The sequence below is a fragment of the Miniopterus schreibersii genome (assembly GCF_964146895.1).
Source record: "Miniopterus schreibersii genome assembly, chromosome: 13".
Lineage (NCBI taxonomy): Eukaryota > Metazoa > Chordata > Mammalia > Chiroptera > Miniopteridae > Miniopterus > Miniopterus schreibersii.
Window position 1 is genome coordinate 34,193,416 of NC_138113.1, and position 14,938 is coordinate 34,208,353.

The following is a 14,938-nucleotide window of genomic DNA, read 5'->3' on the forward strand; positions in this document are numbered from 1 at the left end:
TCAGAGTGTTTTAAAATTTCCCTAATGTAGATTTTGCATATTTGTTGTTCAGTTTATTCCTAAGTATTTATCTTTGCTGATAACATAAATAAAACCATAAATGGGGTTTTCCTCTACCATTATGTCCTCTAACTGGTTTTTGTTTGTGTACATGAAGGCTATTGATTCCTGTATGTTAATTTTACATTCTTCTATCTTACTGAATTTTTAAAGTATCTGACTTTGTTTTATCATTAATTCCCTAGGGCTTTCAGTTATATTGTCACATCATTGCAAAAAAAGTTTTATTTCCTTACCAATTCTTATGCCTCTAGTTCAAGGATCAGCAAACTTTTTATAAAGGTCCAAATAGTAAATATTTTAGGCTGTAAGGGCCAGTCTCAACTGCCAAACTAGAGTCAATAAGTGAAATGAATGGGGATGGCAGTGTTCTAATAAAACTTTATATACAAAAACAGGCAGCAGGTTTGGGTGTGGCTTGTGGACCATAGTTTGCCAGCCCTGGCTCTAGTTGATTTATCTAACTGTACTGGCTAATACTTCCAATACAATGTTGAATAGTAGCACAGTAGCAGAGATAGTCGGCATTCTTACCTTGTTTCTAATCTTTTTTGTTGTTGTTAATTCTCATATGAGGATATTTTTTTCCATTGCTTTTCAGAGAGAGTGTCGGGGGAAGATAGAGGGAGGGGGAGAGAGAGAAACATTGATCCGAGAGACACATCAACTGGTTGCCTCTGTCATGTGCTCTCACAGGGGTGGGGGGAGTAGATCTTGGGGAGCAAACCTGTAACCCAGGTATGTGCCCTTGACCTGGAATTGAACCTGCTACTGTTTGGTGTGTGGGCTGATGCTCTAACCACTGAGAACACCGGCCAGGGCTCCTTGTTTCTGGTCTTAATGGAAATGCCCTTAGTGATTCCCATTAAATAAGATACTAGCATTAGAACTAAGTTGTATATACAGGGGTGGGCAAAAGTAGGTTTACAGTTGTGAAACAGTTTATTCTTGTATTATTTATTGGTTATTGTATTTTCCATACAGACAACTATAAACCCACTTTTGCCCACTCTGTATATTTTTATGTTAAGAATGTATCCTCCAAATCCTATTTTCTTGAGCATTTTAATCAAGATTGGGAGTTGAATTTTGTTACAGGCTTTTTCAGCATCCATTGAGATAATCATATAATTTTTATTAATCTTAGATCTATTAATATGATGCATGATATTAATGAATTTGGTAACAATGAGCCAACCTTGTACTCTCAGGATAGACCCAGGTGTTGGATTTTGTTTGCTAATATTTTATTTAATATTTTTATGCTGATATTCATGAATGATATTGGTGTGTAGTTTTTATATACTTATATATTTTAGGTAGAATTCTCCTATCAAACCATCTGGGCCTGATGCTTTCATAGGATGGTTCCCTAAGAACTTTTTCTATTTGTTTTATGGAAAATGGTCTTCTTCAGATTTCTAAATCTAATGGGTAATCTGTCTTTAGGAAATTATTTTTCTGTGTTTTTCAGTTTATTTGCATAGAAATCTGCAAAGTAGGCTCATGATTTTTAAAAAATCTGTTACAATGCTTAATTCCTTCTTCTCGCTGCCATTTCTTATTTTGTATATTTATGCTTTCCTTTTCATATCTTACTTATTCTACAATGTATTTTTTGTTTTTTGTTTTTACTTTAGGGCCTGTGGGCTAGTCACTTGTTTGTTTTTTTAAATTTTTATTTTCTATTGTTTTTATTTTATTTTTATTTTATTTTTATTTTTAAAATATATCTTTATTGATTTCAGAGAGAGGAAGGGAGAGGGAGAGAGAGAGATAGAAACATGAATGATGAGAGAGTCGTCACTGATTAGCTGCCTCCTGCAGGCCCCCGACTGGGGATCGAGCCCACAACCCAGGCATGTGCCTTGACCAGGAATCGAACCACCATCTCTTGGATCCTAGGTGGCTCAACCACTGAGCCACGCCCGGCCAGCAATTTTATTATTTTTTTAGTCACCTGTTTTTGTAAATAAAATTTTATTGGACCACAGCCATGTCCATTCATTTATGTATTGAAAATAGCTGGTTTTGTGCTACAACGAAGTTGAGTAATTGCAGCAGAGAACATAAGGCTCAACCCACAAGCCTAAAATACTGACTCTCTAGATATTTAGAGAAGTTTCCCAACCTCCACTCTGCTCATTTATTTCTTTTATCTTTATTATTTACTTCCTTTTGACTAACTTTGGTTTGGTTTCATATTATTTTTTGGAATTTTTGAGTTGGAATTAGTTCATTTATTTTGTGAAATTTGGGTGGTAGAGTTTCTTTGGCAATACTTAATGCTTTGGGGCTTGACTTCTATTCTCTTTGTAACCAAGATTTCCATTTGCCTGGAATATCTTTTCCCATCTCTTTATTTTTTGCTTTTCTGAGTCATTTTATTTTAGATGTATCTCTTATATACAGTACATAGCTGGATCTTGGTTTGTGAGCAAATTAAAATTTTTTCTTTTAATAAATGAGGTTAGTTCATTTATACTGATTAATATGACTGATATTCTTGGTCCCAAGTCTGTCTGAATATTTTATAATTATGTGAATTTGGTTATATTTGCTTATGTTTCTTTACGAAGTGTATGTTTTCTTTGCTTTTATTTTTTATTTTTAGAAGTGGTATTTAGGAAGGTTTGTAGTTTTGTTTTAGTGGTTACCTTTGTCCTAATCTCTTTTCTACTGCTCTTAGTGTTTTTTCTTAACTTTTTATTATATGATGTATCAGTGTTTATTGGCATCTTTTAACTCCCACCTGTATACAATAGTTGGTGAACTTATTCTGCTTTTCTCTTTCACCCTCTGTACACCTCGCATTTTTCAGTTGTATCATTTGTACTTAATCACAGCATACAGTAAGTATCTGTACATGAGTCTTCCATACTGATCTCCTGTTTATATGCATTGAAACGTTCACAATCAGTCCTTTGCTGGTTTTTTGAGTCATCTCATGGTTGGGTGAAGCTCTTCCTCCAGTACATTCCTCAAGAAGGGTTTATGAAAACTGTTTTCTTTTACCCTAGATACTCGAAGGATAGCTTGGATGGATACAGAATTCTTGGTTCATGCATCCTTTCATTGATTTAAAAAAAAAAATGCAGCTCCACTTTTGCCTTGCCTTGTATTTTATTTTTTAAAAGGTTAATGCTAGTTTAATACTTCTGCTTTTGTAAGTTACTTTATCTTTTTACCAGGAGGTCTTGAAGGTTAAAATTAATCATTGGAATCCAAAAACTTTGTTAGGATATGTCTTAGAACGGATTGTTCTAATATGATTTTTCTCAGGTACCTGTATGATTTTTTTTTCTTTATTTTTAAATTACATTGGGGTGACATTGGTTAATAAAATTATATAGGTTTCAAGTGTACAATTCTATAATACATCATCTGTATATTGCATTATGTGACTACCACCCAAAATCAAATCTTCTTCCATCACCATATATTTGACTCCCTTATCCCTTCATTATCCCCTGCCCTCTTCTCTCTGATAACCACCACACTGTTGTCTGTGTCTATGAGTTTTTGTTTGTTTTTCTTGTTTGTTCATTTGTTGCTTTCACTTTTATATCCCACATGAGTGAAATAATATGGTTCTTAACTTTTCCTGACTGACTTTTATTTCACTTAGCATATTTTCAAGACCCATCCATGTTTTTACAAATGGCAGTATTTAGGTAGAAGTCATTTATTTATTTATTATTTTTTAAATGTATTTTTATTGATTTCAGAGAGAGAAAGGGAGAGGGAAAGAGAAAGACAGAAACATCAATGATGAGAGTCATTGATGGGCTGCCTCCTGCACGCCTTCCCCTGGGGACGAGCCTGCAACCTGGAATCAAACCTCAGTCTCCTGGATCATAGGTCAATGTTCAACCACTGAGCCATGCCAGCCGGGCAGGTAGAAGTCTTAAAAAATTATTTCTGAAACATTTTCCTGGATTATAGTTTTAAATATTAATTCTGTTCCATTGTTTTATTTTTCCTCTTCAAGGAATCAAATTGTACAAATGCCATTGCTTTTTTGCCTTATCTCCCATTCTGTTATAGCAGGTCCTCAAATAACATCCTTTCATTCAACATCCTTTTGTAATAATATTGATGAGAAAAAAACTGATTCCTCGATGGGGCCACTGTCTTGTGGAGTTTGCACTTTCTTCCCATGTCTGCTTGGGTTTTATGCTGGATACTGTGGTTTCCTCCCACATCCCAAATATGTGCACATTAGGTTAAATGACATGTCTAAATTGTCCGAGTATGAGTGAGTGTGGGTGAATGCGTGGGTGTGCTCTGCGATGGAAGGGTGTCCTGTCCAAGGTGGGTTCCTGCCTTTCACCCTGAGCTGCCAGAATAGGCTTTAGTCACCTGTGACCCTGAACTAGAATCAGTAGGTTGGAAAATAACTATTTCATTTTAAATTATGATGTATGTATAGCTCACATTTATTTGTTTAATACAGAAGTGCTTTGGGTCTTTATTTAGAAGTTTGGTGGTGTTTTTGTGATCAGAAATGTGCCATAGGAACTTAACTCTTGTTTATATCAGTCTATGGTAAAACTGGTTTCATTATACATCATTTCACTTAAAAGTGGCAGTTTCCAAGAACCTATCAATGATATTAAGTGAGGACTTACTGTACTTTTTCCCTGACATTTTTTTACTTCTTTCTTTATTTCCTTTTCATTTGCTTATTTTTTGCCTTTTTCAGTGTCTTTTATTAAGTTGAGTTCATTCTCATCTGGATACCTTGTAATTTTATTTTTCATTTCTGAGATAATAGTCTTTTTCTTCCTTTTCTTTTTTGAGCTCAATGAACTTCCTTCCTTCCTCCCTCCCCTCCTCCTCCTGTTAGTTTTTTGTCTTCTAATTCAGAGGGGTTTCCATGACCCAGCTGCTTGTTATATTTAATTCTGCATGGAGTGTTATTACAGTATTTTTCTACTTCATGGTTGTTTTTTATAGGGAGAGGGGGAGAATTTTCCTCAGTTGATATGTGTGGGTTTTCATTTTCTGTTACTTTGAAGTAACTCTGTGTGGAACTGTTCATCTTTTACCTGTTTATTTTTGTGGTATTGTGATGTATTTTGTGAGACTCTGGTTCAGTACAGCCTTCAGTAGAGGCACCTGTTGGTGTAAGGACACACACACACACAGTGGAACAGAATGGTAGATCCAGAAATAAACTTTTCCACTTATGAGCAGTTGATTTCTGATAAAGATGTCACATCAATTTAGTGGGGAAAAGGAGTTTTTCAAGAAATGGTACTGGGAAAATTGGATTTCCATGTACAAAAAAATGAACTTAGATGCTTATATCACGTCACACATAAAAATTAACTAAAAATGGACTTAAATTACTGAAACTTATAGAAAGAAACGAGACAAATTTTTGGTTCTTAGATTAGAAAAAGAGTTTTTACATATAACATAAAAGCAAAATTAATGAAAGAAAAAAATAGCTAAATTGGGCTTCAACAAAATAAAATTTTGTACTTCAAAAGGTACTGTCAGAAATGAAAGGGCAAGCTATAGCCTGAGAGAAATAATTTACAAATTATATATATGATAAAGGACTTATATTCAGAATATATAAAGAACTCTTATAATTCAGTAATAAGAAAACAACTCAATTAAATATGAGCCAAAGTTCTGAATAAGTATTTCACCAAAGAAGATATACTAGTGGCTAATAATCACATTAAAATGCTCAACATTATTAGTATTACAGAAATGCAAATTAAAATCATAATGAGGTACCACTCTACACCGACTAGAATGGTTATAATAAAAAGACTGACAATACCAAGCATAGGTGAGGGTGTAGAGAAACTGGAGCCCTCATACACTGTTGGTGGGTGTGTAAAATGAAGCAATCACTTTGGAAAAACAATCTGGCCATTTATTTATAGCACATTATTTATCATAGCCAAAAACTGGAAATATTTTAGATATCAATCAGCTGATCAGTGGATATAAGAAATGTTATATATATGTAATATCATACTATTCAGCAATTAAAAAGGAATAAACTACATGATGTGACAGGTATGAACCTCCAAAACATAATGCGAAGTGAAAGAAGCCTAACACAAAAAACATATTGTGTGACTCCATTTATATGAAATTTCCAGACTGTATGATTTCATTTATATAAAATTTCTCTAAGAAGGCAGACCAGTGATTGTCTCAGGCTGGAAATGAGAGTGGGAATTGACTGTAAATTGGCACAAGGGAACTATTTGCGGTGATGGAAATGTTCTAAAACTGCACTGTGGTGGTAGTTGCAAATTTTATAAATTTACCAAACATCACTGAATTGTATAATTACAATGGGTGAATTTTGTGGTACATGTAAATTATACCTCAGTAAAATTGGTTTTAAAAAAGTAAATTGAGGAAGGATTTCCAGGTAGCTGAAGATAATAGTGGCTATCTTCCTTTTCCCCTCCCAATACTTCCTCTATAAACAGTACAAAATAGGATAAAGGGAGAAATGAAACTACATGAAAACCACACTTCTGGCATGACTTGAAGACAGAATGTCCAAAATTCAAAATTATTGTAAATAAAATGGGAAAAACACCAAATCCCAGTGTGTCATCTTTCCAACTCCTGGTGTTCTTTTAGATCAGAGCATGGGAGTACCATGCAATTTGAAGGGACAGGTTTTTAGCTTCTGGGAGAGGAGATAGGTGGGCGATCAAAGGCAAAAAGGGAGAGTCACCTCTGGCAGTTGGGTGTAAAGGAGAAAAGAAGCATAAGGGGAAATTTTAGGGCTCTTCAAGACAAAATAGAGCCAAAAAATGAGGTCATACAATTCTATCAGGAATGTGCAGAGAGTTTAATTAGCCTCTCTTTGATTCTCTCATTTCCAGCATCTCCCTATTAAATTTCTGGCTAGCATGCCATTCTGTCATTTGACCTAATAAGCAGGTTAGTAGAACTGTGGCTGTCCCTGCTCATTAATTATCAACTTTGTTACTTCTACTGACAGTTTGCTATTTTTATTGACAATGCTGCTGGGTAAGATTTTTCCACTCTTAAGCTCCAATTCAAGTCAGCTATTGGCTTTCACAGCCTGTCATACCCTACTAAAACTACAAGGTTTTGAACTAGCTTGGGGGGGGGGGGGATGGGAGCAGTCTCCTAGAACATCACAGACTGCCATATATCATGTATTTCATATGATATATATCACATATTCATATACATATGATATATATGAAAAATGTGGTCTCTTCACAGTTACTGCATAAAGTTGGGATCTTTAAGGGCAGGTATGTAAACTACAGACCAAGCTAGAAATCCTGCCCGCTTCCTGTTTTGTAAATAAACTTTTACTGTAATAGCCACTCTCATTCATTTATATATTTTTTGTGGCTGCTACAAGTAGTTGTGCCTGTATGGCCCACAAAGCATAATATATGGCCTTTTATACAAAAAGTTTGCTGACCTTAGCTTCAGAGTATTATCATCATCATAATTAACATTATAATCTTCATTATAAATAACACTATTATGTTATTTTTAATTTCACATTTATCCTTATGTTTATTTTCTAAACCCAGTGCAGCAAGCTGAGTAGATATTAAATTATCATCAGATTTCAAAAACAAATTGTTAGTTTGCATAAGTATAACATATAAATTATAATTCAAACTAAATATACAAAAAATTAATGTTTTATTCTAATCTAACATTTCTAAAATTTAACAACAATACAAACAATTCCATATGTTATAGTAATTTTATTTTGGCCTTGAATAACATTAATTCTAACTATTTTGTTTACATTCAATTCAGTCTCCTGCTTTCCTGCTCTTGCATGACCAAATACTGCAAAGTCTTAGACATAACAAAATGCACATTTTTTCTTTGACATTTTGAAATATCGTTGCTTAACTATTATTAGTTTGCATTTAAACAAGGAATATTTACATTGTTTAATACTAAATACTTTTCCTTTATGTAGCAATTTTCTTAGTTCAATACATCTTACCTGTTAGAAGAGACATTCAGTGTTCTTTGTTGAATAATATGTCTATGGCTTGAACAAAAGGGAAGGAGGTTATCTGGAAATGTGTCTTCTCCTTGAGGTGTTAAAGATAGGCCAAGAAATGCTTCATTTAGCATATCCCCTCTGTCCAAAGGCCCCAGGAGTTCTGTTAAAAAATGATAAGATTTGAATCAAGTACAAATACAATTTCTGCTAACTTCCTTATGAGTATGATTCAGGAAAGCTTTTATATGCTTCAATTAAATTTAAAAAAAATTGTCAATTTACTGTGTAGTGCACAGTGGAAATCCTGTAGTCACAGCCCCTATTACTTTTGACATTCTTACACTTAGCTCAACCAGGGGTTTCTGATAACTGAATAATGTATGTTTTTGAGTTCACATTTTAAAAATTCATTACAACTTGCCTATTCATAGTGTTTTTAACCAGCATTTTATTAGTTAAATATTATATTTGTTTCTGTTACTGGAATATTTTATTAAATTGGAAAATTGTAAGAAGTGAAGTATTTAACTTTGTCACATGTAGCACACAATTTGAAAACAAAACAGAAAGGAAAATATCTTTTCCAATACTTACTCTTAATTAGAATTTTAATGTGTATAGAGTGTTTGCTTTCCCATATCATACAGATGTACAGAGAAAATACAATGAAGTTGTGAAAAATATATACTTGTAAGAACAATAACCTTATTAAAAGCCAAAACTCTAAGGATCACAATGTGTGTTTGTGTGTGTGGTTTTTTTTGTTTTTTTAATATCTTTATTGATTCCAGAGAGAGGGAAGGAGGAGGGAGAGGGAGAGATACAAACATCAATGATGAGAGATTCATCATGGATGGGCTGCCTCCTGCACAACCCTGGCTGGGGATCAAGCCCGCAACCCGGACATGTGCCTTGACTGGGAATCAAACCATGATCTTCTGGGTCACAGGTAGATGCTCAACCACTGAGCGACGCTCTGCCGGGCTGTGTGTGTTTTTTAGTTAAAAATTTTTAATTATAAAAAACACGTAACTTAATTTTTACCATGCTAAACGTTAAGTGTGTAGTTTAGTAGGGTTAAGTATATTCACATTATTGTGCAACAGATCTTCAGAATTTTTCATCTTATACAACTGACAGTGTATATTCATTAAACAACTCCCCATTTCTCCCCCCCCCCCCAACCCCTGGTAACTACCATTTTAGATGCCATTTCTATAAATCTGACTATTTAAGATATCCCATGTAAGTGTTATCATACATTATTTGTACTTATGTGACTGGCATGTTTTACCTAGCATAATGTCTTTATAGTTCATCCATGTTTTACCATGAGACTGGATTTCCTTCCTTTTTTAAGGCTAAATGATAATCTACTGTATGTATGTGCCCTGACCGGGGATGGAACCCACAACCTTGGCTATTGGGAGGATAGTCCAACCAATTGAGCTAACTGGCCAGGGCCATGATAATATTTTTAATGTATTAATTTTATTAACCAAAAGCATAAATAAATGTTATGGACTATTTGAACCCGGGGATGTTTTCTAAGTGTTGACATTTTTGACAGTGCCAAATCTCAAGGACAATTTGGCATGAACAGGGACAGATTTCAAGGACCTTTTTGTGTGGACCAAATGTCTCCATGGAGGTTTTGGACAGGACCAAATATCAAGGACCTTTTGGTGTGGACCAAATGTCTCAGTGAACATTTCGACAGGACCAAATGTCCGATAATCTCTATGAAGTAGCAAAAGAATCGAGGTTCATATCTGGTATGTCTGGCTCAAAGCCAACACTGTTCCATTTCTTCAACTAGGCCAAAGAAAAAGAAGTGAGTTAAGAGAACTTATTGCTTTTATACATTTGTCTTCTGAAATAAATGGCACTATTTCCCTGGTGATCTTATACATTATTCTTTAAGTCTAGCTATTCTTTTGTTGGCTTTGTGCCTTCTAAGGAGATATCCTTCCCAGTCTAAAATCTCCAAAGGATTTTCAGGGTAAAACACATTTCAAGATATGCAATCACATGGAAGAATGAAAATCTTTTATAATACTGTTTGCAAAAATGACAGCTCTACTTAACAGAAGCCATTAAAATATTTACAAAGTAGCAGCTGCTCTTGTAAAAAAATATGGCTTTTTGGAGGCATAAAAATAAACAAGTTGATAAGTACAAGATAAGCCATTCGTCAGCTTCTTTGTGTACATAGCACAATTTATAGAAAATTCTGATATTTACAGAGCAATTATAATATAAAGCCTTTTTAAGTTAAAAGGACACAGGCTCAGTAAGAACTGTTTACAAGAATTTTTCATACTGATCTTTTAAACAATTTAGGAAGCCTCCAAACATAATCCTTTAAGAAGTGTTTTGTTTTGTTTTTTAATAAGCTTTGTTTTTAAAGATAATTTTACATTTTATATATGTATATGTAAAATTCTCTCCCTATTCAATTCAATTGAGTTCTTTATTGAACTAGAATTTCAGTCAGTGGTCTTATGAAAATAATTACAAATCATTGGAAATAGATAAGAAAACAAAAATGGTTAAAAGTAACTGAACATTTGCATTTTTACCTACTAACCTGACATTTTATATATAAACTGAGTGGTTGATTTTGTCTTTTTAAAAACCCTTCAAAAAGCAAACATTATTAAAAATCTTATTGTTGGTAATTTTTATTAGTTTTCTCAAAATTGAGTAATGATATGCAACTATTACAACCCTAGCTTATTTATAAAGAAAGGGAAAAACATAAGAAAATGGCTTTTGGCAAAACTTTGACAGTTACATGGAAGCGTGACATTGGTCATGTTCCTGTGATGTGAGCTTGCTCATTTAATGACTCTGCTTACTGGTAAGAGCATTAGACTGAAAGGATAAATCTTCTGGTAATGATTCCTAAACCTGTGATATACTGTTAATAGCTTGAGAAAACTACATATTATAATTTCATTATTAAATTTTCAATGTTATTCCAAACCTTTAAAAATATTTTGAGAATATTTTTGCCTCCCTTCAAGTTCATTTTTTTCTTGTACCTCCAAAAAGAATATTTTCCATGCTGTTCTTAAGGAAAATAATACTTTTCTATATTTTAGAACCTCAAAAGGGCATGAGATTATGATGATAATGGGGGAAAGTGTTGGGATGCTCACAAAGTATCAACAGCTTATCAAAAGTAAGAAAGAACAGGAAAATAGGGCGAAAAAGGTTAAAAGAGGTAAGTATAGGCAACTCTTAGGGTTAATATTATGAGGTCCTACGCTGTTCGTCTGTTATTTAAAAGTGTTCATATGATCTCTATAACAGTCATGCCTCCAATGCAAGAAATACAGAATATACTGTGTTGAATAGTTGTATTTTCATTAGAAAATATGTAAGCACAAACAGGAAAAAATATGCACATTATTAATGGTAATGTGTTATCACAGTACTTTATGAATGAAAATTTGCCTTTAACATTGGGTTTTCCCTTGTAATCTTTTGAGAGCTTTGATTAATATGTACCTCAATGGAAATAAATAACGACAACTCATTCTCTGGAGAAATGTAAATATAGTTGACCAACTCAAGTTTGAACTGCATGGGTCCATTTATATGTGGATTTTTTTTCAATAAATACTGTTGGCCCTCCATATCCATGTGGGTTTTGCATCTGAAGATTAAGCCAACTGGGGATCAAACATGGTATTTTCCATTTGTGGTTGGGAATCAGCAGAAGCTGAGGGTTGATCATATGCATTGCTCTATGCCATTTTATATTAGGGACTTGAGCATCAGTGGATTTTATTATCCACAGGAGTCCTGCAACCAGTCCCCTGCATATACCAAGGACTGACTGTAGGTAAGTTTGGGGGGTATCAAAAGTTATATGTAAATTTTCAACTGCTTGGGGGATTGGTGCCCTTAATCCCCACATTATTCAAAAGGTCAAATATATATATTTTTCCTTGGTGTCTTTGGGTTAGATTTCTAGAAATGGAAGTTCCACAACTGTTACATCTTCATTATGAATTCTCTTTTAGCATTATGAAGTGTTCTTTGTATCTCTTTTGGGCTGGATTCTCTTATTGGGTATGTGTGAAATCTCACTTCTTTTCATTTGTATTTGTCCACAGCTGTGTTTATCTTATTATTTTAATCTTTCTAGGTCATTCTCCTCCTTCCAGCCCTGTGTGTGTGTGTGTATCTATCTTGCACGCATCATTGGGTTTTGCTTTATTAGCTAATCTGAACTTTTTATAATTTAGTCGATTCACATTTTCGTCTTTATTTTCAGCCTCAGATGTGTCATCTTGTTTCATTGCACACATACAGAGTCTATGTTGCCTGCCTTATTTAATGTGTATATATATCAACTTTTAATACTTGGGAAGTTTTCTCTTTATTCCAATAGTTACATTTATATCTATACCTTTATATAATATTCTTGACACTTAATTTTTTAGGGGAGCATTGCCTGTTGGTTCCCTACTGTGAGGAATACAGGAATTAGCTACTAGTTCATTTTCTCCTTTATCTTTTTCCAGTGTCAGATTTGAAGTAGTTTTCTCTTACTTCCAGCCAGAATTTATAAGGCAATCATTGTACTTATTCAACTTAAAAAAATTTTTTTAAATACATTTCTATTGATTCTTAGAGAGGAAGGGAGAGGAATTTATAGAAACATCAATGATGAGAAAGAAACGTCATCAATCAGCTGCCTCCTGCCTGTCCACTCCTGGGGATCGAGCCCAAAACCCAGGCATGTGCCACGACTGGGAGTCTAACCGTGACCTCTTGGTTCATGCGAAGACACTCAACCACTGAGCCACACCGACCGGGCATACTTATTCTACTCTTCTCATTCACTCCACATTTGTTAATATTTGTACTATGTTATGTCACTGTCTTCCTCATAACTATCAGTTTTTTAAAACAGTGGTAAAAATACATAGCAATTTATTATCTTGCCATATTCAATTAGAGTCAGTCCCCCATTTAAGCTGATTCAACTTAAGATTTTTTGACTTTACAATGGAGCAAAAGTAATACTCCATCAATAGAAACCAGCTAGGTTAAGTTATGATGTTTGGTAGGTGTATTAAATGCATTTTTGACTTAAAATATTTTCAACTAAGATGGGTTTATTGAGATGTAACCCAGTTATAGTCAAGGAGCATGTTTACAGTTCAGTAGTGTTAAGCTTATTCACATTGTTCTGGAACAGATCTCTAGAATTTCTTCACCTAGGAAAACTGAAACTCTATACTCATTAAAACTAATTCCACCACCCCTCCTCCCCCCAGCAGTAACCTTTTTATTTTCTGTTTGACTGCCTTCAATATTTCATTATGAGTAGAGTCATACAGAATTTGTACTTTTGTGACTGGTTTCATTATTTAGTTTCATAGGTTGATATGTTTATAATGCTCACCACTGATCTTTATTAGATGTCGTCAATCATTTTGGTTGTCTGAATCTCTGTCTTTAGTGGATTTCCCAGTAATGGCCCATAGGAATAATAGGTTGTTTTGGCTGAATATAAAATCTTTGGCTCACATTTTTTCTTTTTAAAATATATCTTTATTGATTTCAGAGAGAGGAAAGGAGAGAGAGAGAGAGAGAGAGAAACATCATTGATGAGAGAGTCATTGATCGAGCCCGCAACCCGGGCATGTGCCCTGATGGGGAATCAAACCCTGATCGCCTGGATCCTAGGTCGACGCTCAATTGCAGAGCCATGCCCGGACGGGCTCACATTTTCTTTTCTTGAGTATCTTAAATATATTACTATATTATGGAATAAAGCATTGCTATAAAAAATGATCATAATCCTATTTTATTTCCTTTATAAGGACTTAGTCTTTTTGTTGGAATGCCCAAAGGATTCTTTGTTTTTCTTTAAAGTCCAAGAATTTCATTAATATATGTTTGATATATAAAATCTTGGGCTGATTTTTCCAGATATGTGATACGCCCTTTCATTTTGCACTATAAAGTCTTTATTATTTCAGGAAAATTTTCTTTAGAGTTTTTTAGGATTTATTCTATGGTATTGCTTTGGTTATTCTTCTTTAAGAACTTCTATTATACATATGTTGGATCTTCTTTGCCTATTATCTCTATCTAGCATTTTCTCTTGAGTTTTTTTTATCTCTTCCTCATTTTTTCAGATTCAATACATTTTACTCAAGATACATTACTTTTATTATTGAGGTATAATTGACATATTTGTTTCAGGTGTAATATGTAATATTTGATATTACAAAATGTTCACTACAGTAAATCCAGTTACTATTTATCACTACACATAGTGATAATTTTTTTTTCTTGTGATGAGAACTTTCAAGATCTACTCTCCTAGCTGATTTCAAACATGCAATAAAATATTATTAACTATAGTCACCATGCTGTACATTACATCCCATGACTTAATCATTTTATAACTGGAAATTTGTACCTTTGACCTCATTCACCCATTCCCCTCTCCCTCTTTTCAGGCAACCACCAAGCTGTTCTCTATATCAATAAGCTCATTTTTGTTGTTTTTGTTTTTTAAATTCTACAATAAGTGAGATCATTTGCTATCTTTTTCTGTCCTACTTATTTCAGTTACCATAGTACCCTCAAGTCCATCCATGTTGTTGCACATTGCAAGATTTCATTCTTTTTGTGGCTGAATAATATTGCATTATATATGTAACATTTTCTTATCCATTCATCCATTGATGGACACTTTGTTGCATCCATGTCTTGGCTACTGTAAATAATGCTGCAATGAATGTGGGGGTGCAGATATCTTTTTAAGTGAGTGCCTTTGTTTCCTTAGATAAATACCCAGAAGTGGGTTTACTGGATCTTATGGTAGTTCTATTTTAAATTTTTTGA

General features: G+C 33.9%; 1 protein-coding gene across 3 annotated transcripts in view; it reads right to left on the reverse strand.

Annotated features, from left to right (window-relative positions):
- Positions 1-14,938, reverse strand: part of WDPCP (WD repeat containing planar cell polarity effector) — a 271,886-nt gene that overhangs the window by 21,749 nt on the left and 235,199 nt on the right. For all 3 annotated transcript variants that reach the window (XM_081157181.1, XM_081157180.1, XM_081157182.1), the window contains exon 15: positions 8,057-8,219. In XM_081157181.1, coding sequence (XP_081013307.1) covers positions 8,057-8,219 — 163 coding nt within the window. The remainder of the gene's footprint in view (positions 1-8,056; positions 8,220-14,938) is intronic.